Source organism: Leuciscus leuciscus (genome assembly GCF_965113295.1).
Source record: "Leuciscus leuciscus genome assembly, chromosome: 1".
Taxonomy (NCBI): domain Eukaryota; kingdom Metazoa; phylum Chordata; class Actinopteri; order Cypriniformes; family Leuciscidae; genus Leuciscus; species Leuciscus leuciscus.
The window spans coordinates 8498266-8524904 of record NC_138725.1 but is presented as its reverse complement, the minus strand read 5'-3'; the positions used below and the strand labels follow the sequence as shown (position 1 = coordinate 8524904).

At 39.7% G+C, this 26639-nt stretch overlaps 2 protein-coding genes across 7 annotated transcripts in view; one reads left to right on the top strand and one right to left on the bottom strand.

Annotated features, from left to right (window-relative positions):
- Positions 1–10658, top strand: part of LOC309492377 (uncharacterized protein) — a 232020-nt gene extending 221362 nt beyond the window's left edge. For both annotated transcript variants that reach the window (XM_082161323.1, XM_082161324.1), the window contains one exon: positions 1111–10658. In XM_082161323.1, coding sequence (XP_082017449.1) covers positions 1111–1177 — 67 coding nt within the window. In that variant the 3' untranslated portion in view covers positions 1178–10658. The remainder of the gene's footprint in view (positions 1–1110) is intronic.
- A 131-nt stretch (positions 10659–10789) lies between these two features.
- LOC309492137 (uncharacterized protein) overlaps positions 10790–26639 on the bottom strand; it is a 210600-nt gene continuing 194750 nt past the window's right edge. For all 5 annotated transcript variants that reach the window (XM_082160990.1, XM_082160991.1, XM_082160988.1 and 2 more), the window contains one exon: positions 10790–12992. In XM_082160990.1, coding sequence (XP_082017116.1) covers positions 11566–12992 — 1427 coding nt within the window. In that variant the 3' untranslated portion in view covers positions 10790–11565. The remainder of the gene's footprint in view (positions 12993–26639) is intronic.

The window sequence follows — 26639 nt, the reverse complement described above, 5'->3', positions numbered from 1 at the left end:
GCTACTGTACCAAATATTAACATTTGGATTTTCTCAGGTGTTCAAATACTTATTTGCAGCTGTAGCATACAAATAAATAGTTACAAAATCATACATTGTGATTTCTGGATTTTTTTTTTTAGATTATGTCTCTCACAGTGGACATGCACCTACGATGACAATTTCAGATCCCTCCATGATTTCTAAGTGGGAGAACTTGCAAAATACCAGGGTGTTCAAATACTTATTTTCCTCACTGTATATATATATATATATATATATATATATATATATATATTGCTCTTGCATTCTTTCTTGTGGCTATAGGTGACACACCTGAATGAATGGCTCATTAAGTATGTGGGCCCCATTGTCTCCTCAGGTGTAAATCACTAAATATGCATGATGGTATTGGATTGTTGACGCCCATATTGCCTTTCCAAACAGAAAGTGTATTACAAAATTGAAATCAATGTATTGTTTTATGTGAATGATTAGGCAGGATGATTTTCAGATCATTCTGAAGAAAAAACTCTAGGCAACGACATCCATTAGTCAAAAGTCTTATTGACACATATTTAGTGTGTGTTTTGTGGCCTTATTTCAGAAACTTTAGTTTTTAGTTTTTTTCAAAAACCACGCATAAACATTATTCTCTCAAAAATACAAACATGTACATGCATGTTGTTCACATATTATGGAAGCCCTGTTTGTGCTAAATAGAGTGAATTTACACCTTTGCCATTAAAATGTTTATAAGAAACTGAAAAAAGCACAAATGTCAGGGCATGTCAGAACATCTCAAGGGCCCCAAAAACCCCTCAGACCCCAGAGGGTTAAATCAGGTGTGTTTGATTAGGGATTGAAAGAAAACGTGCAGTGCTGGGGGTCCTTCAGGAGCAGGGTTGAAGAACACTGATCTAGAGTGTCATGACCAAACTAGTGACTTATAACACAAATCATCTTCATGGCGTTAAAATAGATCATAACCGGCTCAGCAGTTGTTGACCAGATTTGATGAGATTAAAATGACTATTGAACTCATCAGTGATCTTGACTTTGAGCTTAACTTTTCATTTCATATTTGTCTCTCATTTGAAATATCACATGATATAATGTTTTTTCTTTTAGACCTGATGGACGTGAACAAGAAAGGAAAAACAGAAGCCAAAAAATCTGTCTCCTGCCCTCAGTGTAAATCAAGGCTGAAGATTCACATGAGAGTTCACACTGGGAAGAAGCGGCTCAGGCTTTCACTCTGAAATCACATCTTACATGATTATACTGTATTGGACGAGAACTCAAATACTGCTATACTTCACATTAGCATCCATTTTGTGTCATCACTCTTTTAACATCTCTATTCAGTAAACCACTTATCAACTCAGCTTGAGTAACAGTGAAATTTACAATACTCACTTTCTCTCTGGACGCACACAACTTTAAACACTCAAAGGAACATAAGGATGTATAAGAGCGTGTATATGTAGGATGTATAAGATGCATAAGGATGTATAAGGATGATCATATAACTGCTTTCAGTGAGGGAATTGCACGGCTCGTTTAAGCTGAAGATGACAGCTCATGCCAGACTGGATCACACATAGTGCTGTGAAGCACTCCACCGAATTAGTCCCCGCGATCGGGAAGAGAGCGCTCTTATACATCCACGCCATAAATCAGTGTCATTTGTGAGACTTTCACACAACGTCAGTATGTGTTTCAGTGCTGGAAACTATGAAAGATTCTTGTAATACTAATATGTTCCACAGCTATCAACATATCATACACAATCATTTCAATCTTCTAAGGCCTTGTCCACACGGACATGGGTATTTTTATAACCATGACTTTTTTTACGCGGTTCGGCCGTTCGTCCACACGGAAACGCAGTATCAGGTCACTGAAACCGAACATTTTTGAAAACCCCTGCCAGGGTGAGGATTTTCAGAAACGCCGGTTGCAGTTTTGTCGTGTAGACAGTAAAACCGGGGTTTTTGCTTCTGATTCAGGCTTCTGATTGGCCAACGTGGCTTCCCGATCGCCGCCTGCTGGTGTGGCATGCTCTTGACAGCGCTTCATAGCGTGTTTTTGCGTTTTTATGTAGGCGGAGATTTCTTTTAAACCGAGCATGTGTGGACGGGATTTTTTTTTAAACGCAGGAGGAAAAACTCCGGTTATAAAAATACCCGTGTCCGTGTGGACTAGGCCTAAGTATAGAGCCCAAACATGGTTCTATTATAAAATACACAGTAACAAAACAATAGTATTAAAATGGGACGATAGGTCCCAGAGTGAGTTAAATATAACAAATAATTGTGTCTGATTTGTCTCAGTTGTTACAACAGTAGGAACAAAGAAAGACCCTAAGAAAAAGACCATCTTTAAACATTGGCTTAGAACCATACAAATGGACCGAGAACAGTAAGGAACATGTCCTAAATATCTCCTTATTCATCCAGGGAACTGTGCGCTCACAGTGGAAACTGGACTTGGAATAACAGCTAATGTATTCTCACCCAGTAACACAGTAATGGACATCTGGGTGATACCTCAACCAATTTACATCAAGTTTGGACTCTACGAGTTCAGAACGCTGCCGCAAGGACTTTGAGAAAGGTTTGGAGAGGAAATAAAGCATTTCCAAGGTTCTAAAGACACACTTTCATTTAACTGTGTATTTTGGGACAAATCCGCAAGCTCCACAGGGTGGGAAGGTGGGACGTGATGGGCGGACACTTGGAATGCAACGACTTAATTTGTCTCACTGTGAGGCGGGAGGAAGTAGGAAGGCAGGAATTAGTATTCGCCTTCCCAACTGGAAGGTTAGCTTATATTTATGTGTCACATGGTCGGGTGATCAGACCGGCAATGGGCTACGTCTTCCACTGGTATCTTTCTGCTCGGAGTGGGGGAAAACTGGATCGCTTTCCACCAGTTGCAGAACCACACTGAGACTGAGAAACCTCTTCCCAAAGGCCTTGGCATTAGGTTGTTGCTATATTAGATTGGTATTTGTGTATAGACTATATCTAGGGTCAGCATATACAGATATATACTTTAGACATGTTATCTGTATTCGTAGTACATTCATTGCTTCATCCAATCCGTTGCTCATCTACTTGGAATTCATTGTTATCGTCCATTTGTGTAGTTGTTTGTAGTTTCTGTTTGATTATTGATTCAATTTTCATAGTCGTTTAGTCATTTTCATAGTAGTATTTAGTGAGTGTGATATTTTTCTCATGTATATATTTTTTTATAAATTCATTCTTATAGCAACTGTGTCACTCTTGTGTTGATAATCAGAGGCTCTACAAGCTCACCAGAATCTCACTAAATCCTTCAGATCAATCAGATGATGAACTTCCTATAATGTATATAATTCTAATTCTTTCAACAATCTTCCATGATTGTTCTTCATTGTCAAGGTGAAATTCCTCAGTTGGTGCCCTGTAATATAGGAAGGAATCATCTGAAACTCTCACACTTGCCTTAGTGTGAACAAAAAATAAATTAATACTAATATAGACTATAAATCACTACAACACCAACATTTTCACTAGTGCACTGAGGCATCTTCTCCATTGACTTGTATTCCAACCTGTCTCCTCATTACATATTCTAAGATGGTGGCTCTTTTGATGTACCTAAAGCAGCTGAACTGCATCTACATATATGTGTATCTGTGGCTGGCAGCCCTTTCTGTGGATCACAGAGGTAAGTGCACTCCAATTCAAACATTTAACCAGATGCGTTTCAATATATCAGGGATTTAAAAAATCGTTGCAAGTTTGTTTTCTTCATTTTTTAAGAAAATTATTTAATTAATAATTTCTTAAAACATAGGAAATGTTACTGCCTAAACCTGATGAGACTCTTTAAATAAAGAAACTGTAAGACCTCATGTCTTCACACCGAGGAACTGCAAAGACTCCAGGTAAGGTGAGCGTGGTGTTACAAAATGTAAATGTGCTGTATACAACTCAATGATATCACAGAAACATAAAAACATAAAAGTTATGTCACTCATAAGTAGTATACAGATTACAGTATATGTCACTCAGGCTTCACTAACGTGATTGGTACCATAGACTATAGGCTACCATAGACTGCCATCAAGGCCTCAATGAAGGGGATAATGTGAACAGAAAGGGGATTCACAATGTAAATGTGCAGCCCAGTTACTATTGTGATTCTTAATATTCCAGATTAGTAATATTATATAAAAAAAAAAGAAAAAAAAAGGCAGTTGACTAAAATCTTCCATATCACAAATGTGAAAGCAAAATGGCCAGGATCTGTGCATGACTTAAGCATTTTCAGAGATTCACATTTATGCATATTATTTGAAAGTGGTAAGAAAAGTTCCACACTTAAATATCAAGCTCACTGTATTACATACACTTATGCTGATCCTAACAGAACTGCATTTTTTCATAGGTGATTATGACATGTTCCTGCCTGCAGACAGGTGTTTTATGACCCCATTCCCTGACCCAAACCAGTTACAATGCAGCTCCAGGACAAGGGCACACAATGAAATGAACTTTGGCTAACTAAAGGGAAGATTTCAGTGTCTGAAAAGTCTGAGGGTTGCACAACTGACAGGGCCTGTGACATTGTTGCATGTGCCATATTACACAACATTGCCACAAAAAAAAAAAAACACTTTTCATTAAATGTTTAATAAAAGACAAATATGAGTTTTATTTCAATTGTTCTTTGTAAAGAAAAGCCAGTGGTCAAATGCAAACAAGAGATATTAGACACATGCCTCATGCAACAAATAAAAAAGGAAAAGTTGGCTATACACTGCCCACCTGTAGGCCTATGTGTCCTCTGTCTGTGCAGACTCTTCTGTAGGCCTTTCTGTAGATGTGGAATCCTGCAACTTATATTGCAGCCATAAAGTAGTAAAGTATAAATTAAGTAAAGTTATTTATGCACTTGCAGGTAGGCTAGTTCCTCCATATGACAGTTATCTGAGAGGCTTTATTCACTGTCCAGTGCAATGGAAACAAATGGAGATTACAAAGTCTTATACTTTCTTTCCTTTGGAAAGTTAGAAAATGTCCACTTACTGCACATATTTCAGCCACAACTTTCACACAATGAACACACAATGAACTACACTCGGGAAAAATGTGATCAATAACTCATGGCAAAATATTTTTACATTAACATAAGTTTATCAGTTTTCACTTTCACAAGTCAAAGCAATTCATCATTACACTCTAAAAACTCCTGGGTTATTTCTTCAACCCATTTTCTGGGTTATTTGTGTTGGGTTAAAATTATGGGTTATTTTTTCAGAGAGTAACTATTATCTGGGTTATAGGGCTAATATTTTGACCCAATTCATGGGTTGTTTGGGTTTCTGGGTTATTTTTCAAAGAGTAACCCATGTTCTGGGTTATAGGGTTGGCTTTCTCTCTCTCTCTCTCTCGCCCGCAGTTGTTCTGGAATTTTCTCACAACAGTCGTTTGAAATAACCGTTGCTTTCGCGCTCGATCCGTTTTGGCCTGTGCTTCATCGGTGCAACTTCATCTATATTCAAGGTAAGAGAGTATTTTCAGTGTTGATGTAATGTAAACTTTTCTGTGTCCATGTCCCTGTTGCTAGTTTATCACCATTTGCTAAAAAAAATACGTTGAGACTAGCGTTAGCCGTGGTAATTCTGTGGTTGGCATGTAGCCGCGGCTATCACAACATCTAGGACAACTCGAGGTAACGTTATCACACACCGGACGCGATTTTGAACACGGTCCTGAGCCGTTGCTGGGTGTCGCGCATAGATATATACACTATATATCTATGGGTGTCGCGGACAGATGCCGGATGGCGCCGCCGGTGTGTGTACACTCATAGAGAATAATGTGTTCGAATTTTAAAGACGGCTTTAACCGCGGCTACACTGCGCTTCGAGTCCGGTGTGTGAGCCCCTTGAGAGAGTGCACGTCCGGTGAGCGATACCTCGAGTTGTCCTAGACGCGACGCGGCGCTTCTCGTCCGGTGTGCGAGCCCCATAGCTGCGGCTACAGAGCGACGAGGCAACACAATAGTTGAGTTATGTTTTCCAGCTGCGCCGTGCTTATCATATTATACAGTGCTCTACTGGCTGAAGTAGTGAGAGTTAAAGAAGCGGGTCAAGTCTTCAAATTGTTGCTAACCTAACCTCTATATTGCTATGTTTTCTCCAGGTCATCTTGAATGGACAGTTTTGTCGCTGATAAGCTAACTGAGTGGCAGCTGTCTGAGCTGACAGATAATTTTAGAGGTGAGCATTTTACTCTTATTGCCCTTATATCATCTCTCTATACCTACATTTTTTTTTAATAAGACTTAAATGTGTCAGTGCAAGATTTTGTGAAAGTCACAAATTCTTCGCCAGTGGGGTATACACAACGCTAAAAGATTATTGTGCCTTGTCTTTAAGCTGTTATGCATAAGAATGGGCAAGATATTCACCTTTGCATTAATGTCATTACACTTTTTAATGAAAGAAAAGATGTCATTCACACAAAATGGACGTTAATGCTGCAAAAGAACCACATTAGTTAACTAGCAATTTGGGCACGTAAAAAAAAAAAAAAAAAAAGCCACTGCATTCCCTTAAAAGTGATTATTTGTTAGCTTGATAATGAAAGAGTGTCTGGTGAGTGGTTCACAATTGTCTCAACTTATTAACAATACTCATGTTGTCTTGTTTTCTGTCTTTCAGATGAAGACATAGATGAGGAGGCATTTCTTCTCTTTGATGAGGACACTATCAAACATCTTGTCCCCAAAGTTGGCCCCAGGCTTAAATTCCTGAGGCTCTTCTGAAAATTGTTGTTTATTTTTCTATTTTTGATTTCTAATATTGTTATTACAGTGTGACCTAAAATAAATAGGAAAATAAACATGTCCAAGTGTGTGTTTTTTCATATAGATTTTAATTTAATGCAATAAAAATGTAAAAGTGCTTGAAGTGTGTAATATAATGTAAAACAAAGTTTTATTTTCTGAAATAAGGCATACTGGGATAGTGAGGTTAAGTTAGGTTATTTTTGATCCAACTCCTGGGTTAAAAAAGAATCAACTCATTTTTGGGTTATTTCTACCCAGATGTTGGGTTTTTTAAACCCAACATTTGGGTCAGGTATTTAACCCAGAATTTGGGTCAAAAATCATAACCCAATTTTCTGAGTTGAAATAACCCATAAATTAGTTGGTCCCTTTTTAACCCAGGAGTTGGGTCAAAAATAACCCATTATGGGTTATTTTTGACCCAGGAGTTTTTAGAGTGTACTCAAGATTTAAAGGTGCATTGCGCAAGTCTCTGAGTTTTTGCAGAACTATGCCCCCTTCTGGCGACACGTGAAACTGCAACCAGAGTTGTGCACGCGGTTATGTGGAGTTTGCGTTGGGGTTTGGGATGAACTAGAAGCCGGTCTCTTTGAATCCATCTTCTACTTTTGCAAAAATCGCTTGAGTTGTCTTCGCTGATGCGGATAATGGCGGCGAATACACAAACCTGCCAGACATAGCCAGGTAAGCGTGAACGCGCATGACGTCACGCCCAGTCGATTCCGTCCCGAATCCCTCTTATTTATTTTACTGTACAGGATTATAGAGGCAATCGCAGTGATCATAGAAGGGCTCATTCAGCCCATCAGGCAATTGTTTAAGCATGTATGGGTTAGAAAAAGGGGTATTTTTAACATGAAAAGTTGCTTAATGCACCTTTAACAGTTGAAATGACTATATGGCCTTAATTTAATGCAGCAAAAATGATTTTACAGTGTAGGCTACTAAGATCTTTTCTTTTCTTTTTTTCTCAGCCTTTTTCTTGGTTGCTTTTATAATCAGACAACCATTTATCTAACAGTGCCTTTTATAAAAGAGACTATAATATAACTAAAAATTACCATTATGTACAATATTTTTGTACTTCACTTTTATTTGTTCCCATGTTCTAGTGTGGTGACTCTGACATTAGTCACACAGCAGTCATGTTGATGTTCCTAAATCCGAACCGCTGAAGTCGGAGTGGCTGAGTTTGTTTTCGAAGGGAATATTCCCCATGATCAACGTCAATACTTTCATGTTTGCGTGAATCATTTCACACACCAGACTGCTTTACAAACGAGGGTCAGTATAAGCTCATTTTGCTAAGTAGCTGCTCCTGAAAAAAGGATCGGTATCAACTATTTGTGTTCCTGCTGCACCTCCAGAAGAAGAAGTGAGTGTAACGTTTTATTAACCTTTATATTAATCTTTGCAAATCGCTAGCACGCTTCACGATGAATTCAGCTAAGGTTTACACTCAGGGTACATTACGGCATGTTTTCTATGTACGACATCCTCAATATAATTCATAATCCCACGTTTATAATGAACAACGTGTTATGGTTATTGTGTTATTGTGTTACAAAATGTATACGCACAGAACAGAGGGGCAGGGTGAGCAAAGCTCATTATCATTTAAAGACACATCCACCCCAGGAAACGACCTCAGAGTGAGGCAGCGAGGGGACCCTCACCATGTTCACAAAAAGGTGGTGTGGCGCAATGGATAAGACACATGCCTTTGGTGTGAGAGACCCGGGTTCAAATCCACTGTAAGACACCAATGTGTCCCTGAGCAAGACACTTAACCCCTAGTTGCTCCAGAGGCGTGCGACCTCTGACATATAGGATACATTTGGATAAAAGCGTCAGCTAAATGAATAAATGTAAATGTACAGCACCCCTCCACAACGACTGCCCTACTGTGGGGCTCTGCGGGTTTACCAGAGGACTGTACCTGGACTGTTGTTGACGGGCAGCCCTGCAGTGCCCTGGTGGATACGGGGTCCACCATTTGCTTGCTACGAAAAGGACTGTTGTCAGGAACGTCCGGTTCTCTTCCGGAGGACTGGACCCCCACCAATACCAAACTTCTCACCGTCACGGGTGTAAAGGACAGTAATGCCTGGAAAGAAGCCGTTGTCTGTGGTGGTGGGGATGAGCCAGACGAGCCACGAGTTCTGGCTCGCTGATATTAGAGATGAGTGCATTGTTGGCTTGGATTTGTTGGCCCTCTGGGGAGCACGTGTCGACGTGCCGGGGGCCGTCCTATGCCTAGGTAACGAGACTGTGCCGCTCCGATTGGGCCAGAGCCGTCTTGGAGGAGCTCCGGCCCCCAACCACCACACGAGAGCTGCAGAGACACGAGGGCTGCAGAGACACGAGGGGAGCCCCAGGGGAATATTGCAGCTCAGACCAGTGCATCTCAGCCACTACCACTGCATGCTCCATCTGCCCCACGTCACCTGAAACTGTTGCTTCTGTTGAGGAGTTGGGGCAGCGACACAGTGAGCATCTGAGCGCACCGCAGCGGGAGCAGTTACAACGCCTATTGGGAGACTTTGTGGACATTTTTGCAGCCTGAGAGGAGGACTGTACCAGAACAGCTCTGGTGCAGCATCACATTGATACTGGCCCCGCTGCCCCCATTCACTTACGCCACACCAGGCGTAAGTGAACACCAGGCGCTGAGATATGGCTGGGTAAGTTGTTGGAAAGATACGGGTGAGTTTTCGGAAAGATACGGGTGAGTGCCCCCAATATCTTAAGTTAGGGAGTTGAAACTCGGTAAGTGTACTAACTGGTCCACGCGCAGTGGAATGGGCTCAGTCTCATCTCTCTAGCGCCACCAGGCGCCGAGATATGGTAGTGCACCACCCTTATTTTTGCCCCTATTGAGCTCAAGTATTGTGGGCATAGCAATTGGGCCGCAACTGGTCTATTGGACTTGGTCCCGTGTATCTAGCACCACCAGGCGCCGAGATATGGATGGATGAGTTTTTGGAAAGATACGGGTGAGTGGCCCCCCTGAGTTGAGCCCCCCAATATCTTGAGTTCCATAGGTCCACTTGTGCTGAATTGTACCATGAAACAGCTGAAAAATTCAAAAAGAGCACAGCGCCTGAAAATAGGTCTAATAGGTTAGCCAAACTTAGTCCAGGTCACGTTGGAAGTTACTGTGCTGGGGACTATTTTCAGGCGCTGTGGCATATCATTATGCCTGCTGCACTCATGGTATGGCAGCAAAGTTTCTTGATTATTACGCAGGAATGAAAGTATAGTTCCTAGCCATATCCGCCTAGAAAATCAAAACTTTTCATTTTCCGTCGGTCTTAGTACACAATGTAACTACAGAAGAGTCAAGTTTTAAATAGGAAAATTATCTAAACTCTTTGGTCATTTTTTTGAGAGATGCTAATGGTCTTGTCCGATTCAATGATCTATGCTAAGCTATGCTAAAAGTGGTACCGCCAGACCCGGAGATCGACTGAATGGAATCGAAAATGGTAAAACTCAACAGTTTAACTCTGGGGGAGTTGTAAAATGAGCCTATTTCCAAAAAAAGTGGAGTATCCCTTTAAACGTTAAAAGGATGACACGACATATTTTGCTTTCCTTGGGCACAGCAACCTTTTCACAAATTTATATGACTTGACCTCAAAGACAGACACAGGTAATCGCACGCGCTAAGTCGATCACTCTCATTCACTGTCTGTTTAGGCTTAAGTGCAAATCCACAAAGCCTCTGTACAAATCACCATGATAAAAACAGTCTTGTTATCCTTATTAACTTATTTAACATTCAACACACATGCACGAAGTTCAAAACAAGAAGGGTTTTGCCTTATAAAAAAAGAAAACATGCAAATACCGCGGTTGCTGCGGTTACTTGCATTCCTCTGCGGTTACTTGCATTCCTCTGCGGTTGGCTTGTCAGTAGTGCTGTACTACAATATTGCGGTTATCGCGACAGCCCTACTCAGGCACAGGGGGCGCAGCTTTCTTCATTACCTCACACAGACACACTAAACATTTCAAAAAAAATTTGCCTTTTCAAACCAGAGTCAGAGAATGATGGATAGACTCAAGAAGTGACCACATGTAGAATGCAACAGGACATTTCTAAATGGTTAGTTGATGAATTTTGGTGGCTTGTTATCTTCTAGCCAGTTATCTTCTCCTGTAGCTCAAACAGTATAGTGTTGGCGCTTGCAACGCTAAGGTCGCAGGTACAGCAAAACAAATTCAACGCGCATGAGTGACCTGCCCCATAACAAATACAACAGTAGAAATGGCTGTTTGAAGACATGAAAATACTGATGTTCTTTCTTGCCCGGTGCACATTGTAGGATTTTGGACAGTACAGTAATCACTGTACAGTCTACATTTATGTCCATTATGTCATTACGTCCATATTATGTCCAAAATGTCATACCAAGTTTGTTAGATACATATCGTACAGTGTGATTTATAATCTTATAGAAATGCCAAAAATTGCAGTCTGTAGCAAGCATGACAAGCAGGAGTCAGAAACAGAAAGTTGCTCAGCGTTGTTGTTTTTACACTTTTCCATGAGCGCCACCTACTGTCAGAGATTGACACTGCATTTACTGACTTTTTTTGCATTGGTCTGAACAGACAAATCTCATGTGAATTTTGTGCCAAACATTTGTGTTAATGTGAAAATGTCCTGTCGCTCATCGTGGCTGTTGGGAAACTAAAAAAACATGTTTCTCAGCACATAAAGATGAGCTACTGTGATCTCAGACTGTGTTGATGTGGTTTCTCCACTGCATGGATCTTCATGTGTAGCTTCAGGTGACTTTTAAAAGAGAAACTCTTTCCACACTGATCACACGTGTGCGACTTCTCTCTGCTGTGGATCCTCTCATGTTTTTTCAGATATGATGAGTGACTGAATCTCTTGTCACAGTGTGAACACTTGTAAGGTTTTTCTCCAGTGTGGATCATCTCATGTCTTTTCAGATCTGCTGACTGACTGAATCTCTTGTCACAGTGTGAACACTTGTAAGGTTTTTCTCCAGTGTGGAACATCTCATGTTTTTTCAGATGTTCTGATCGACTGGAGCTCTTGTCACAGTGTGAACACTTGTAAGGTTTCTCTCCAGTGTGGATCCTCTCATGTGTTTTCAGAGATGATGACTGAGTGAATCTCTTGTCACAGTGTGAACACTTGTAAGGTTTTTCTCCAGTATGGATCCTCTCATGTGTTTTCAGATATGATGAGTCACTGAATCTCTTGTCACAGTGTGAACACTTGTAAGGTTTTTCTCCAGTGTGGATCCTCTCATGTTTTTTCAGAGATGCTGACAGACTGAATCTCTTGTCACAGTGTGAACACTTGTAAGGTGTTTCTCCAGTGTGGATCCTCTTATGTGTTTTCAGAGATGATGAGTGACTGAATCTCTTGTCACAATGTAAACACTTGTAAGGTTTTTCTCCAGTGTGAATTCTCTGGTGCCGTTTTAAACTGCCTGCTGTAGTAAAAGTCTTCTCACACTCAAAGCACATGTACTCTCTCACACCAGTGTGAGTTTTCTTATGTCTATGTAAATATTGCAGCCATGAAAAACTCTTTCCACACACAGAACATGAATGCGGCCTCTCCTTCATATGAACTGTCAGGTGTGACTTCAGGTCTGATAACCTAAGAAATGTTTTTCCACACTGATCACACATGAACGGCTTCTCTCCAGTGTGGATCCTCATGTGAATCTCAAGATTTTGTTTGGTTGTGAAGCTCTTTCCACACTGAGTGCAGGTGAAAGATTTCTTGGCTCTTCTTTTCTTTAAAAATGTATTTTTAGTCTTTGAGCGACTCAAATGTTTTTCTCCAGGTTCCTCCTCCACTTCACTCAGTTCTTCACTCTCCTCCTCCACTTCACTCAGTTCTTCACTCTCCTCCTCCACTTCACTCAGTTCTTCACTCTCCTCCGTCACTTCACTCAGTTCTTCACTCTCCTCCTCCACTTCACTCAGTTCTTCACTCTCTTCCTTCACTTCACTCAGTTCTTCAGTCTCCTCCTTCACTTCCATCAGTTCTTCACTCTCCTCCTTCACTTCCATCAGTTCTTCACTCTCCTCCTTCACTTCACTCAGTTCTTCACTCTCCTTCACTTCACTCAGTTCTTCACTCTCCTTGCTCTCTTCCATCAGGTCTGACAGGAAAGAAAAAATATATTAAATTTCATTTCATTCATTACCACTTTATGACGTCAAAGGGCATGAAACCCTGCCTCCACAGAAGATGATCAACGCCTGCTTCAACACTGCCGGTTTAGCCCCGCCGTGTACTCACGTGTACTGACGAGTGTCAGTTGAAACTCATATGGAAAACTGTAATCCAATTATAGCAGTGGGCATTTACTTCCAAGTCTTCAATGCGGCACACCCATAAAAACCGAGCGTTTCAGGAGCTAGGCTCAAAACCAGGGTAGAAAATTGCATATTACTTATTCAGAAACACAAACTCTGTGAGAAATAACACAAGCGTTCAGCATTCAAGTGGAGTGGATTGTTTATTTTTAATTGTTTAGTTATTATTATTTGTAATATGTGACGTCATTTCACAACCGTTGCAGTGTCTGTAGAAACTTCAAAAGCTCAAAGTGTAAATTGGCCGCAGCTTTAACTAGATTTAAATTAACTATTTTTATTAGCATTATCTGTGTCCTCCTGTACGTTTCACTCAACACTGTTACTCCTGACATGATTTCCTCCTTTCACAAACAGAAAATAAAATTTGACAATTCTTAAAATTGTGACACTCAGGAAGTAACATCATCTGGGCTCTTTCTACTGCATGATAGGAAGACAAGAAAATAATCTCAATCCAATAGGCTTGTTTGAGATGCTTTGCCTGAATTGTGCGAGACTAGGTGCTGGAGTGAGAGGAGGAGTGAAGAAAGTTCAGGCGAGACGGACAGATTTCTCTTCTCTTCTAGTAGTGGATTTGACACCTGTGAGATCAGGCGGATATCTAGGGATTGACGCTTGTTCATAGTGTTGCTAATAAACTGGATCTAATTTAAGTTAGACACATTTCTAACCAGCATGAATCTCGCGCTGATCACCGGTGATTGGTTCTGCGCAGATTTTGCACATCTCAAACAAGCCTACAGTCTCAGTTTTTACACAAACTGTACCGCGTTGATCTAGGGGTGTGCGATATACATCGTTTGTGATAATATCATAATTGTTGTTTAAACGATATGCAAAATCTTATTATCGAGTAATCAATCAAAATGCTGAATCAATTGTTCAGGAATTGACGGCGCGGAAGGCTGCACACGTGACACGTGCATTCAGAGCGTGCGGTGCTTGACAGAAGTTAAAATGAGCAAAGAAACTGTGAGAGAAGAAGATATTCAAACACCAGCAAACTCACAATCCACGCTAGATTTAATTCCTAGACGTGGGTCGTCATCACTTGCATGGAGGTGGTTTGGTTTTGAAAGGTCAGATGTTAGTCAAAAGACGCCGATCTGCAAAATGTGCCGAAAGTCAGTTACAGTCAAAAGCAGCTCGACGACCAATCTCTTTCACCATCTTCCAACTACCCATCGCACTGAATATGAGGATTATGAAAAGCTTCGTGTATCAGCCGAACACTACGCGCCTGCAGCTGACAGGGTAAAATAAAATAAAAACACACGCAACAAACTTTGGCCGATTCATTTACCAAGAAAGTTCCTTACGACAGAAAAAGCAACAGATGCCAAGATGGTGAACGTGATTTTACCAAGTACCACATGTTGATCCAGGAACAACTTTCCAATCAACCAATCAGATTTGAGGAACAAGTTTACTTTTTATGACAAGTTTAGGCTTAGAACCAGGGTGAGGTGCTTCAACATCAGTGTCATTCACCTATCATTTCCCTCTGATTTTAGGGAAAAGTTATGGGTAGGGTTAGGTTTAGGGGTAGGGATAGGGTAAGGACAAAATTTTGGGACAGGAATGTTATTCCAGGTAGAGGTCTTCACAGTGAACCCGAGACCCGTCGACCCGGGACCCGACCCAGGACCTGTACGGGTTCGGGTCTATATTTTAAATGATCAGCCAGGTCCGGGTCGGGTCCGAATCTATTACTTTTGGTCCCGGGTCTGTTTAACCTGTTAACCGTTGCCAGTGCGCCAGCGCACTGAAGCGTTATTTATTTATTTAATTCAAAATTACTATCAGATTTAATGTTATACCTTGACAAACTATACATAATTAAAAAGATATAATACTCAAGTTTCAGTATTTGACCACTATTGTATTCTGAGAAACTCATAGTGACAGTTATGTCTTAATTTGTGTCAGGAGTTATGAAATGAAAAAATGAGTCGATACCTTTAATATGAATTATGCGCGTCAGCCGCTTTCATTCATAAAAAACTCCGTGCTGTCGTCATGACAGCGATACACAAAACAACGTCCCTCAGGGCTTTAGCTCAAAACTGTGCAGATTTGGAGAAATATTGATAGATTCTCATAGATTTACATCATATTTCTATAGACAGGAATAATATTTATTGAATTTATACCCAAATGCGTCGATGTAATCTTTATGAGCATTTGGTATTCCGATACTGTGTTTTTTAATTCATACCAATAGCCTGAGGGCGCTACATGCACAATAATAGTCCATATATGGAACATGAAGAAGAGCCATGACCATGTGACATTCCAGGACGTCACTGATACACACAAAGCTAACAAGAGATCGCGCTGTAACATGCAGATACAGATGTTTTGAAGACAATAAACATGATTGCACTGATATTTGAGTTACCTGTGTTTTTCAAGCCATGCCAGGTATTTTCATAATAATAGATTATATTTATAATGTAATGCTAATCTATATAGACTATCATTGTGCAGAACACTATCCAATAGTATATTTTCTGTCTGATTTTTTTATCTGAAGCCAAATTAGATCACAGAAGATTATTTAAAATACTCAACGTGCGTTAAAAAGTAAGTTTAGAGCACAAACATGGTTTTAATCTCATAAATTGTCGTGTATTGATGGTGTGCTAAGCTAACATGCTAGCTAGCCCTAGGTGCACCTGCTACCTAGAAGTTATACTTTTATTATTTTTTTAATGCTACCTGAAATGTGTCTTTATTCAAGAAATGCATTTGATACAGTTTAAAATGTGTGGTAAACTTTGAGAAAAGAAATTAGGGACTGAAACCCTATGAATAGCCTGTGAATAGCCAGTCGTTAGTAGCTATAATGCAGACAAAAGAAATGCATATTTAGAGCCATAACCAGGCTGGAGAGGTGTGAATGTGTGCAGGGGGAGACTGAGACTGAATGGGGATCGTCTGCACCACAAAACAATAGAGACAATATACTGGATAGATGGTTAGAAGATGACAATAAACATCAGTAGCATTTTAGTGTCAAATCAAAATAAAGTCATTTGACATGGTCTTGAAAAACATTTAACCAAATACAGAGTTTTGGACTTATTATCTTCAGATTTTAAACATAGAATGTTTAGACATATGGCTTTAGCTGTAGTGCATTTCTAGATTGCTCCAGTGCCAACTTCAATTTTATTTTCATGAGGATGTTTCATAAAAATTAATTTCTAATAATTTTACAAAACTTTGAAGCTATTTATAACAATTTTTGTCATTATGACAATAATTAATTCTACATTTACAATAAACTGCCAGGTGTCAGCTTTCAAATGAGATCATACTTGTGCTTTTAATGCAAAGGGTTCATGAACTGTATCTGTTTCAGTTTGGGTATGTCATTTCTGGGGATTTTTCAAAAGTGGGGTTGCAGCTTAACAGGTTAACATTGTGTGTAATACCCGTGCGATCGGAGTCATCAGATCAGACTCGGAGAAAACCCGGTCGTGATTAGACACTGCTTGTGTTTTTTTGTAACTTGCAACTTGTAAAATTAGGACACTCAAAATTGCGTTAAAAAGCATATTTTAGGTTGATCCAGCTAGCGCGCATGTGCAGTCTCAAGCGCGTGTCATGTTTCTATGGCAACCAGTTACCAGAGCTTCAGTGAGGGACCGCCAAACCACGCTTTAGATTTTACAATATAAATTAACAACCGTCTTGTTTAATCTTAAAGTTTTAGTGCTCAGATTCAGACTCGATGCAGAGTAGAGAGCACGGAGATGATAGCAAATAAATAACGTCAGCGGCCATGGCACTGAACGAGCAATCGTTATTATAGTTCAAAAGGGCAAACAGTCAAAGTTATTATGTGAGTTAACTCGAGTCAGAATGTAAGTTACATGTGCAAAGTTGCATTTGTCATCCGTCACCGTGACATCAAGTGGACTTTTGAAGCTGAAATAATGAGTGGATTAAGCTTGGACTTGGAATAACGAGAGGAATAACATGAATAACTTTCTTGTCGGAGGATTGTAATGCATGATCACAGCCAGTTAGGTAATGTTCAGTCAGGTAATGTTCGGCTCCTTAAATTAAGACAAAAAGTTGTATTTTTCGCAACAGGTTTATTTACTTGTAATAGCAGTTTAAGGTGGAATATGTGACCATCGGGTCCAGTCGGGTCTGTGTCTTCCCAGCAGTTTCGGGTCCAGCTTTGAAATAATAGACGGGTCCGGTTAGGCATTTCTCGGATCTGCACGGGTCCGGGTCCAGCTTTTGAAATAATAGACGGGTCCGGGACGGTTCGTTGTAGCACATTACGGGTCTCTTTCGGGTTCGGGCACGAATTTTTGGACCCGTGAAGACCTCTAATTCCAGGATCAACAAAATATGTTGATCCAGGAACATGTCTTACTTGGCAAAATCACGGTGACCATGGCAAGATATAACAAACGCTGTCACCAATTACATTGCCAGAGACATGGTGCCAATTCAAGCGGTTGAGAGAGACGGTTTTAAGCCGCTTTTAAAGACGTTAGACCCAAGATACAGTGTGTATCTTGGGTCTAACGTCTTTAAAAGCTGTTTAAAAGCTTAAAAGTTTAAAATAACTGCCTGGACGAAAATACTTCAGTGAAACAGCGCCGCCTAAATTGTATGAATCATGTTGCCAGACTCTTGTGCATGAAGTGCAGAAGGTTTTACATTTTGCCACAACCACTGATTTGTGGACAAGCAGAACGTCAGAGCCATACCTCTCCCTGACAACTCCAAAGCTACTGTCTGCAGACATCTTACTTTCCAGATGACCACACAGGTGACAATTGCTCAAGGTCTAAAAGATGCGCTGGCATCATCATAGTTTTTGCCCGAAGATTGCATGGTTTGCATGACAACAGACAGCGGGGCTAACGTTGTCAGTGCACTACAGATTAACAACTGGCAGCGGCTTCCTTGTTTTGGCCACAGGCTTCATATTGCCATTGGTAAGCAATTTTAGTGCTTCTGTGAAATTAAATTTACGTAAAACAGAAGTCATTCATACCTTCACAATTTGAATGTTCAATGGACTCAAAATGTTTTAAGTCTATCTTGTGTTTTATTTTAAATGTTTTCCAGAGAGGAGCATGCGGGACCCTAGAATAGACAGAGCCATTGGAGTTTGCAAGAAAATTTCCAGCAGCTGGAAAAAACAAGAGCAGCTGAAGCTTCCTCAACACAAACTGATCACAGAGTCACCAACAAGATGGGGCTCACTCAAGACAGTGCATGATTGAGAGGTTTCTTGAGCAAGAAAAGACCATTCGTCGTGTTTTAACTGCAGACAAAAAGCACAGGCACCTTGTGCCAACATGGCGAGATGTTGAGGTGCTGTAGGCAGTAAGCAAAGCACTTGGTCCTCTGCTAGAATTTACAGACGCTCTGTCAGGTGAGCAACTTGTAACAGTTTCTTACTTAAAACCTGTCTTGTCCTTGTTCAACACTGAACTTCTGACGGTGAAGTCTGATGACACAGAGCAAACCAAAAAAATTTAAAAAAAAAATAAAAAAAAAATAATATTCCAACAAACCATTTTGGAGTACCTGAACACCAAGAGTTGGTGAGTTTGCCATCCACACTTGACCCACGGTTCAAAAACCGCTATAACAACGATGACAGGATCAAAAGCACTGGGACAGCAGTGACTGCAGAACTCACAGCTAAGGTGACAGAGGAAGCCGGGCCCATCAACAGCTTCTGCTCAGGCTACAACAGCGGGACCTGAAGCAGGTGACGCCACTGAGCCAGCAAACAAGACAAAACAGTATTTGGGCTCAAAAGAGTACAATGTATACATAATGAGCCATTCATTCAGGTGTGTCACTGAGCCACAAGAAAGAATGCAAGAGCAATATATATATATATAACATTGGTTCACAGTTGGAAACACAGTTGTTTTTTTCACAAAGTGTGCTTGCAAATTGTATAATAACCAAGGTAAACATTTCTAGTAATTGTGCAGTTAATTCTCATACTGTATTTTCAGACAGTTTTGGAATATATTCTCTACCCAAATGTGTCACTAATAAAACACAATAAAAATAATTTAAAGAGAAGGCTTATATTGACCTTTTAAGATTTTGTTTACATCTATCCTTGTATATATATTTTTGCTATTTTATTAAAAAGGTTATACAATTACAACAAGTAAAATTTTAACAATATTTCCAGTGTAATCTTTCTTTGTAAAAACTTAATTCATTCATTCACACACAGATTCATATTTAAACAGTCTTTTTGCGTGTACAGACACTTGCGATTAGAACAAAGTAAATTTAGAACAAAGTAAATTTAGAACTGACCTATTCCTCAGCTGGATACGTTGCTCCTCGAAATTAAACTTCCAGCACTTCTGAGGTAAATTTTCCAGGATTATTATTAAGATAGTATTATTCCTCACAGCGTCGTGAAGTACATGAGTCTGAAAGTGAACTGTGAAAAGTGTGTTATCCAGCTGATATGGGGGCGTTTCACAGGTTTGCAGGATTGCCTCAGATCATTTGCGTTTGAATAGCGCGCGCTCTCCGTGGGCGGGGTCACATTAAAACTTAATGAGATGAGATTAATTTTTTTTATAGAAATTACTTCATTTAATGAAGAGAATTCAAGCTTCATGCCTGTGTGTCTGTATGCCTGTTTGACTGAGTATTCGCTGAGTTATGGTTCATTTTCGGAAGCGTTTCAGAATGGAATTCACTGACAGAGAGAAAGCAGAACTCGCTTCGTGTTTATTTTTCTTTATTTGGCAAAAAGCACAACACTTTGTTTTTATTGTGAGTATACACAAAAAAATACACACTTAACAGGATCGATTGATGTATGAAACTTGCATGGAAGATCAAAGTCAACAGAGTATTTTGAGTCTCTTTTACACTGATAAGAAAAAAAGCGAGCTGGCATCGCCGGCGATACCGCCGACCCCAGGGGGTTAATGATACCAGAGGTGGACAGTGACGTAAACCCACTTGACTGGTGGAAAACACAAGAAATAAATTTTCCAAGACTTGGGAAACTAGCAAAAAGTACCTATGCATCCCTGCCTCAAGCAGCCCTTCTGAGAGGGCTTTCAGCACAGGAGGAAATATTGTAACAATCTTTCATTTGAAAGTCACGTGTCTAGTATCTGTAAAACCACATTTTTCCATCTTAAAAATATATCTAAATTACGCCATATGCTCTCATTGACAAATGCAGAACAATTAGTTCATGCGTTCATGACCTCAAGGCTAGATTATTGTAATACTCTACTGGGTGGTTGCCCTGCACGCTTAATAAACAAACTACAGCTGGTCCAAAACGCAGCAGCTCGAGTTCTTACCCGAACCAGGAAGTATGACCATATTAGCCCGGTTCTGTCAACACTGCATTGGCTCCCTATTAAACATTGTATACATTTTTACATATTGCTGATGACTTGAAAAGCACTAAATGGTTTAGCTCCGCAGTACTTGAGTGAGCTCTTAACGCCTTATAGTCCTTCACGTCTATTGCGATCTCAAAATTCCGGCCAGCTGATAATACCTAGAATATCAAAATCGACTGCTGGCGGTAGATCCTTTTCCTATTTAGCACCAAAACTCTGGAACAGTCTTCCTACCATTGTCCGGGATGCAGACACACTCTGTCAGTTCAAAGCTAGATTAAAGACACATCTTTTTGACCTAGCCTACACAACACATTATAGACTTCAATAATTCAATGTTAGGCTGCATAGATTAGGTCAGCCGGAACTGGGAAAACTTCCCATAAATCCTAATGTACTTGTTACATCATAAGAATTGCATCAAGTTTGTTAGATACATATCGTACAGTGTGATTTATAATCTTATATAAATGCCAAAAATTGCAGTGTGTAGCAAGTATGACAAGCGGGAGTCAGAAACAGACCTTGTTTCTCAAAACCAAGAATGCAAAGAACGGACTTATGTTCTTGGGGAGAACGCTCTTGCTAGTTGTTCTTGGAAGAATGAACTCACAAGGTGACGAGCACACAGAACGCTGCTGACAGTTTGAGACGATGTGTTCTTGCTGGTATTGCGCAATAATACCCCCGCACAGACGCCGTCTGCAGTACTCAAACATAACGAGAATTATTGACGCTAACAGCCAGGCTTTATCGCCCAAGCCTACCCTCAGCTCAAGGGATTACTCTACTGTACACTACAATGTAATGTATATTCATAACAATAAAGCAACGCTTATGGAGATTCTCACTTCCAAAAACGTTTGAGCACATTTTCGATTCGCCATAAATTTTCATGAAAATGCCAATATTTGAAATCCACACAGTTGATTTCTCGCATCAAATGTTCTCAGAAGTAAATTTAGTGATGAAATAGCGTAGGAAATTGTAGAAAAACACCTGCCTCCCTTTCCTCAAATGCCGAAATTAATGCTGGGATATTCCTGCCATCAAGTTCACACAAGTTACCAACCGATGTATCCTCGGTAAAATGGGCATGTCAAGAACACTTCCGGGTTTTTTTAACCGTTCTTGCCAAAATGTAAACTTGTGTATTGGGACAGTACTTGGGCAGCGACTGATGACGTTTCACAAGTCCACAAGAACACAAGTACAGACAAGAACGCATATTGAGAAATGGCCAGAAAGTTGCGCAGCGCTGTTGTTTTTCCATGAGCGCCACCTACTGTCAGAGATTGACACAGCATTTACTGACTTTTTTTGCATTGGTCTGAACAGACAAATCTCATGTAAATTTGGTGCCGAACATTCATGTTAATGTGAAAATCGTGGCTGTTGGGAAACTAACTTAGAAAAAACATGTTTCTCAGCACATAAAGATGAGTTACTGTGATCTCAGATTGTGTTGATGTGGTTTCTCCACTGTATGGATCTTCAGGTGTAGCTTCAGGTCACTTTTAAAAGAGAAACTCTTTTCGCACTGATCACACGTGTGCGGCTTCTCTCCAGTGTGGATCCACTCATGTGATCTCAAATTTGATGACTGACTGAATCTCTTGTCACAGTGTGAACACTTGTAAGGTTTTTCTCCAGTGTGAATTCTCTGGTGCAGTTTTAAACCGTCCGCTGTAGTAAAAGTCTTCTCACACTCAAAGCACATGTACTCTCTCACACCAGTGTGAATTTTCTCATGTCTATGTAAATATTGCAACAGTGAAAAACTCTTTCCACACACAGAACATGAATGTGGCTTCTCTCCAGTGTGAACTCTCAGGTGTCTCTTCAGGTCTGATGACCTAAGAAATGTTTTGCCACATTGATCACACTTAAACGGCTTTTCTCCGATGTGAACTGTCATGTGAACATCAAGAGTATGTTTGAATGTGAAATTGTTTCCACATTGATGGCATACATGTGGCTTCTCTCCAGTGTGGATCATTTCATGTGATCTTAGATTTGCTGACTGATTGAATCTCTTGTCACAGTGTGAACACTTGTAAGGTTTTTCTCCAGTGTGAATTCTCTGGTGCAGTTTTAAACATTACGCTGTAGTAAAAGTCTTCTCACACTCAAAGCACATGTACTCTCTCACACCAGTGTGAGTTTTCTCATGTCTATGTAAATTAGGCAGCAGTGAAAAACTCTTTCCACACACAGAACATGAATGTGGCTTCTCCTTCGTATGAACTGTCAGGTGTCTCTTCAGGTCTGATGACCCAAGAAATGTTTTGCTGCATTGATCACATGAGAACGGCTTCTCTCTGGTGTGGATCCTCATGTGACTCTTAAGATTACCTTTGCATAAGAATCTCTTTCCACACTGATCACATGTGAACGGCTTCTCTCCAGTGTGGATCCTCATGTGACGCTCAAGACTACATTTGCTTGTGAAACTGTTTCCACACTGAGTGCAGGTGAAACATTGCTTGGCTCTTCTTTTCTTTAAAAATGTCTTTTTAGTCTTTGAGCCACTCAAAGGTTTTCCTCCAGGTTGGACATGACCCTCCTCCTCCACTTCACTCAGTTCTTCACTTTCCTCCTCCACTTCACTCAGTTCTTCACTCTCCTCCTTCACTTCACTCAGTTCTTCACTCTCCTCCTTCACTTCACTCAGTTCTTCACTCTCTTCCATCGGGTCTGACATGAAAGAAAAAAATATTAAATTTCATTTCATTCATTACCACTTCATTCGCCATGAACTTGTTTGTTTCTTTTATTAGGGCCCAAGCCCTGAAAGGGCGAAGGCCCTATTGATTCCGGGAGGATTATTTTTTTTTTTCATATTTTTTTTTTGCACACACGTCAGAACCCCCTGGTACTCGGGCGTGGCAGGGGGGCTCAACAGCGCCCCCTTGAACGGGGTCCGAAAACTTGGTCCATAAATCAAACACGCTTGCATGAATTAATATGAATCTCGGCACACATATAGATCTCATCAGGCCAATCAATTTCCGCACTCTATGTTATTAGCTCCGCCCAACAGGAAGTCAACTATTATGGGTTGTTTGAAAAACGCATGCTGTGGAATTTGAAATACTCCTCCTAGAAAATTCGCCCAATCGCAACCAAACTTGGTCAGCATGAAGTCAAGACATTGAGGATGATAAATTGCAGACGGATTTTTGATATCTCGAACGGTTTGGCCGTGGCGAGGAAACGCATTTATGGCGAGAAAAGAGAAACACGAAATTGTATAACTTCTGCAAAAATTAACTATTTTTGATGAAACTTCAGCAGTGTGTTCGTGGTAAGAGGCAGATCACATGTATGTAACTATTGTGAGTCAAAGTTATAGCGCCACCAACTGGCAGCAGGAAGTGTGTCACTTTCTAAATGTTTTTGACAAAAGTGAGGGGGTTAATTTTATGTACAATCACAAAAATCAGTACACATATTGGTCTCATCGAGCCGGACAATTTTCTAATTTACAGTAATTAGCTCCGAGCAACAGGAAGTCAGATATTTTGGTTTGAATGTGGATTTCTTTGCGAAATCAGCCTCTGAATTTTTACCCACTACTCTTAAGTGGTTTATTTTATTCCCACCAAACTTTTTCAACATGATGAAAATACATTAAAGATGTTAAATTGTAAACAGATAATAAATATCTCAAACGGTTTTGCTATGGCGAGGGATTAAAGTAATGTCAAAAAAGGAAACACTAAAAACCTTCTAAAAATTTAATTATACACCATTTATTTCTATATAAAATGATACAAATATCAGAACTAAACCCATTTTATTCTTTTTTTTTTCAATTTAATAATTGTTTAAGTTAAAAAACATCCAGAATGTTTTTTTTTAGTCCAAAAAAATAAAATAAAAATAAATAATGTCATTCATAGTGCTATACTGCCCTCTTGTGTTCAAAGTCAGTTAGGCCTATTGTATCTATATAAAAATATACTAGGTATGTGACGGTGAGGAATATTTTACCACCGGTTAATCAATGTGTGACACCGCTGGGGGCTTTTGAATTGCTAACTTAAAAACGAAAGTAAAATATGTTTGTCCGCACTGACATGGATAATGGTGCAGAGCGAGCGTTTTCAATGAATTCCTATGGAAGTAGGAATGAACTAAAAAACATTCGCTCTTCTCTGCCCGTTCCTCGCCGTGGACGGACACTATATATATATATATATATTTTTTTTTTACATTTATTAATATATATATATATATATATATATATATATATATATATATATATATATATATATATATATAGCTGCAAGCAGCGATGGAGGGCCCAAGCCGGTAACACCGCCACCCCGGTGGCTTGGGCCCGCAATCGCTGCTCGCAGCTATATTTATTTACTACAGCTGACGTATATTTACACGTCACACAGCAGGACGCGCTCGCGCCCTCAGATCATTTGGACGTGGCTGTGTTATAAGAGGTAAAAACGATATAAATACTGTTCGTTTTCTCACACAAACCGCTCGTTTCGTGTCCTAGGCCATCAATGTGTACTTACGATGGGGAATTGTTTAATTTGGACGATGGGGAATTGTTTTAATTTGGACTCTGTGCATGCTCTTTGAGACAGTGACCATAGACCTGCATTATATGACTGACAGACAAGAACGGTTTGACCTAAAAATATAAAAATTGAAACTACTGCGGAAAAAAAGACACCTACATCTTGGATGCCCTTCAGGTAAGCTAAAACATACCAAAATTTAATTTCAAAGTGAACTATCCCTTTAACTGATTCATACATTAAACAATGATGAGTTCTATAAGGACACCTCAAAACAAATCTACAAAGCGAGTTCATTACAACATTAAGGGGCATAAGAATGGTGTCAGTGGTATTCTGATAAACAATGTCAGCATAATCAATAATAGGCAGTATCATCTGAGAAATTATTCTTTTTCTGACAGGAAGAGTGAAACAATTAACAGAACGATAGAGTGAATTAAGACAGCCATATGATCTTTTAGTAATAAACTCAATATGTAGTTTAAATGAGAGTTCAGGTTCAATCCAGAGTCCAAGATATTTAAATGAGTCAACCTTCTCAAGAAGGGTCCCGTTAACAAACTTAATTTGTAACTCCGAGGAGTAAACATGACTATATCGAGTTCCAAACAACATACAGCATGACTTCTTCCTATTCAATATAAGTTTATTACTATGAAGCCATTTTTGTACCCGGTTGAAGTCAGACTGTAAGGAATTCTGAATTTGAGATAAATCAGAGTTAGAGGTGTAAATAACAGTGTCATCAGCATAAAGATGAACAGAAGAATTAGAGCATATTTGTGGTAAGTCATTAATGAAAATAGTAAAAAGAAGTGGTCCTAACGTTGATCCTTGTGGAACACCCTTATCCACAAGTAAATAGTCAGACTGGCACCCATGAAAAACAACACACTGTCGTCTGCCATGAAGATAGGAATTAAACCACATCAGAGCATTTTGACTCAAACCAATAGAATAAAGCTTATCAAGGAGAAGATAGTGATCGACCAAATCAAAAGCCTTAGTAAGATCAAGAAAGATTGCACCTGTAAATTGGGACTTATCAAAGGATGACAACACATCATTTGTGAACTTTAGTAAGGCTGTTGTAGTAGAAAAATTCGGTCTAAATCCAGATTGTGATGGAGATAAAATATTGAATTGACTTATATACTTTGATAATTGATTGAAAACAAGTTTCTCAAAAATTTTTGCAGTAGTACAAATAATAGAAATTGGACGAAAATTGTTAATATCAGATCTATCACCATCTTTGAAAAGAGGAGTAACTCTTGCACATTTCCATATGGAAGGGAATGCACAAGTAGATAAAGATAAGTTAAATAAGTCTGCAAGAGGATACATTAATACGAGCAGCAAGTTTCACAAATTTTGCTTCTAGACCATCTTTTGCTTCTGCATTGCTTCTAGACACCAGCTTTACTGTTTTCTTTTAGCTCACCAATTGCATGAAAAACATCAATTGGAGAGATTTTAATAAAAGAAAAATAAT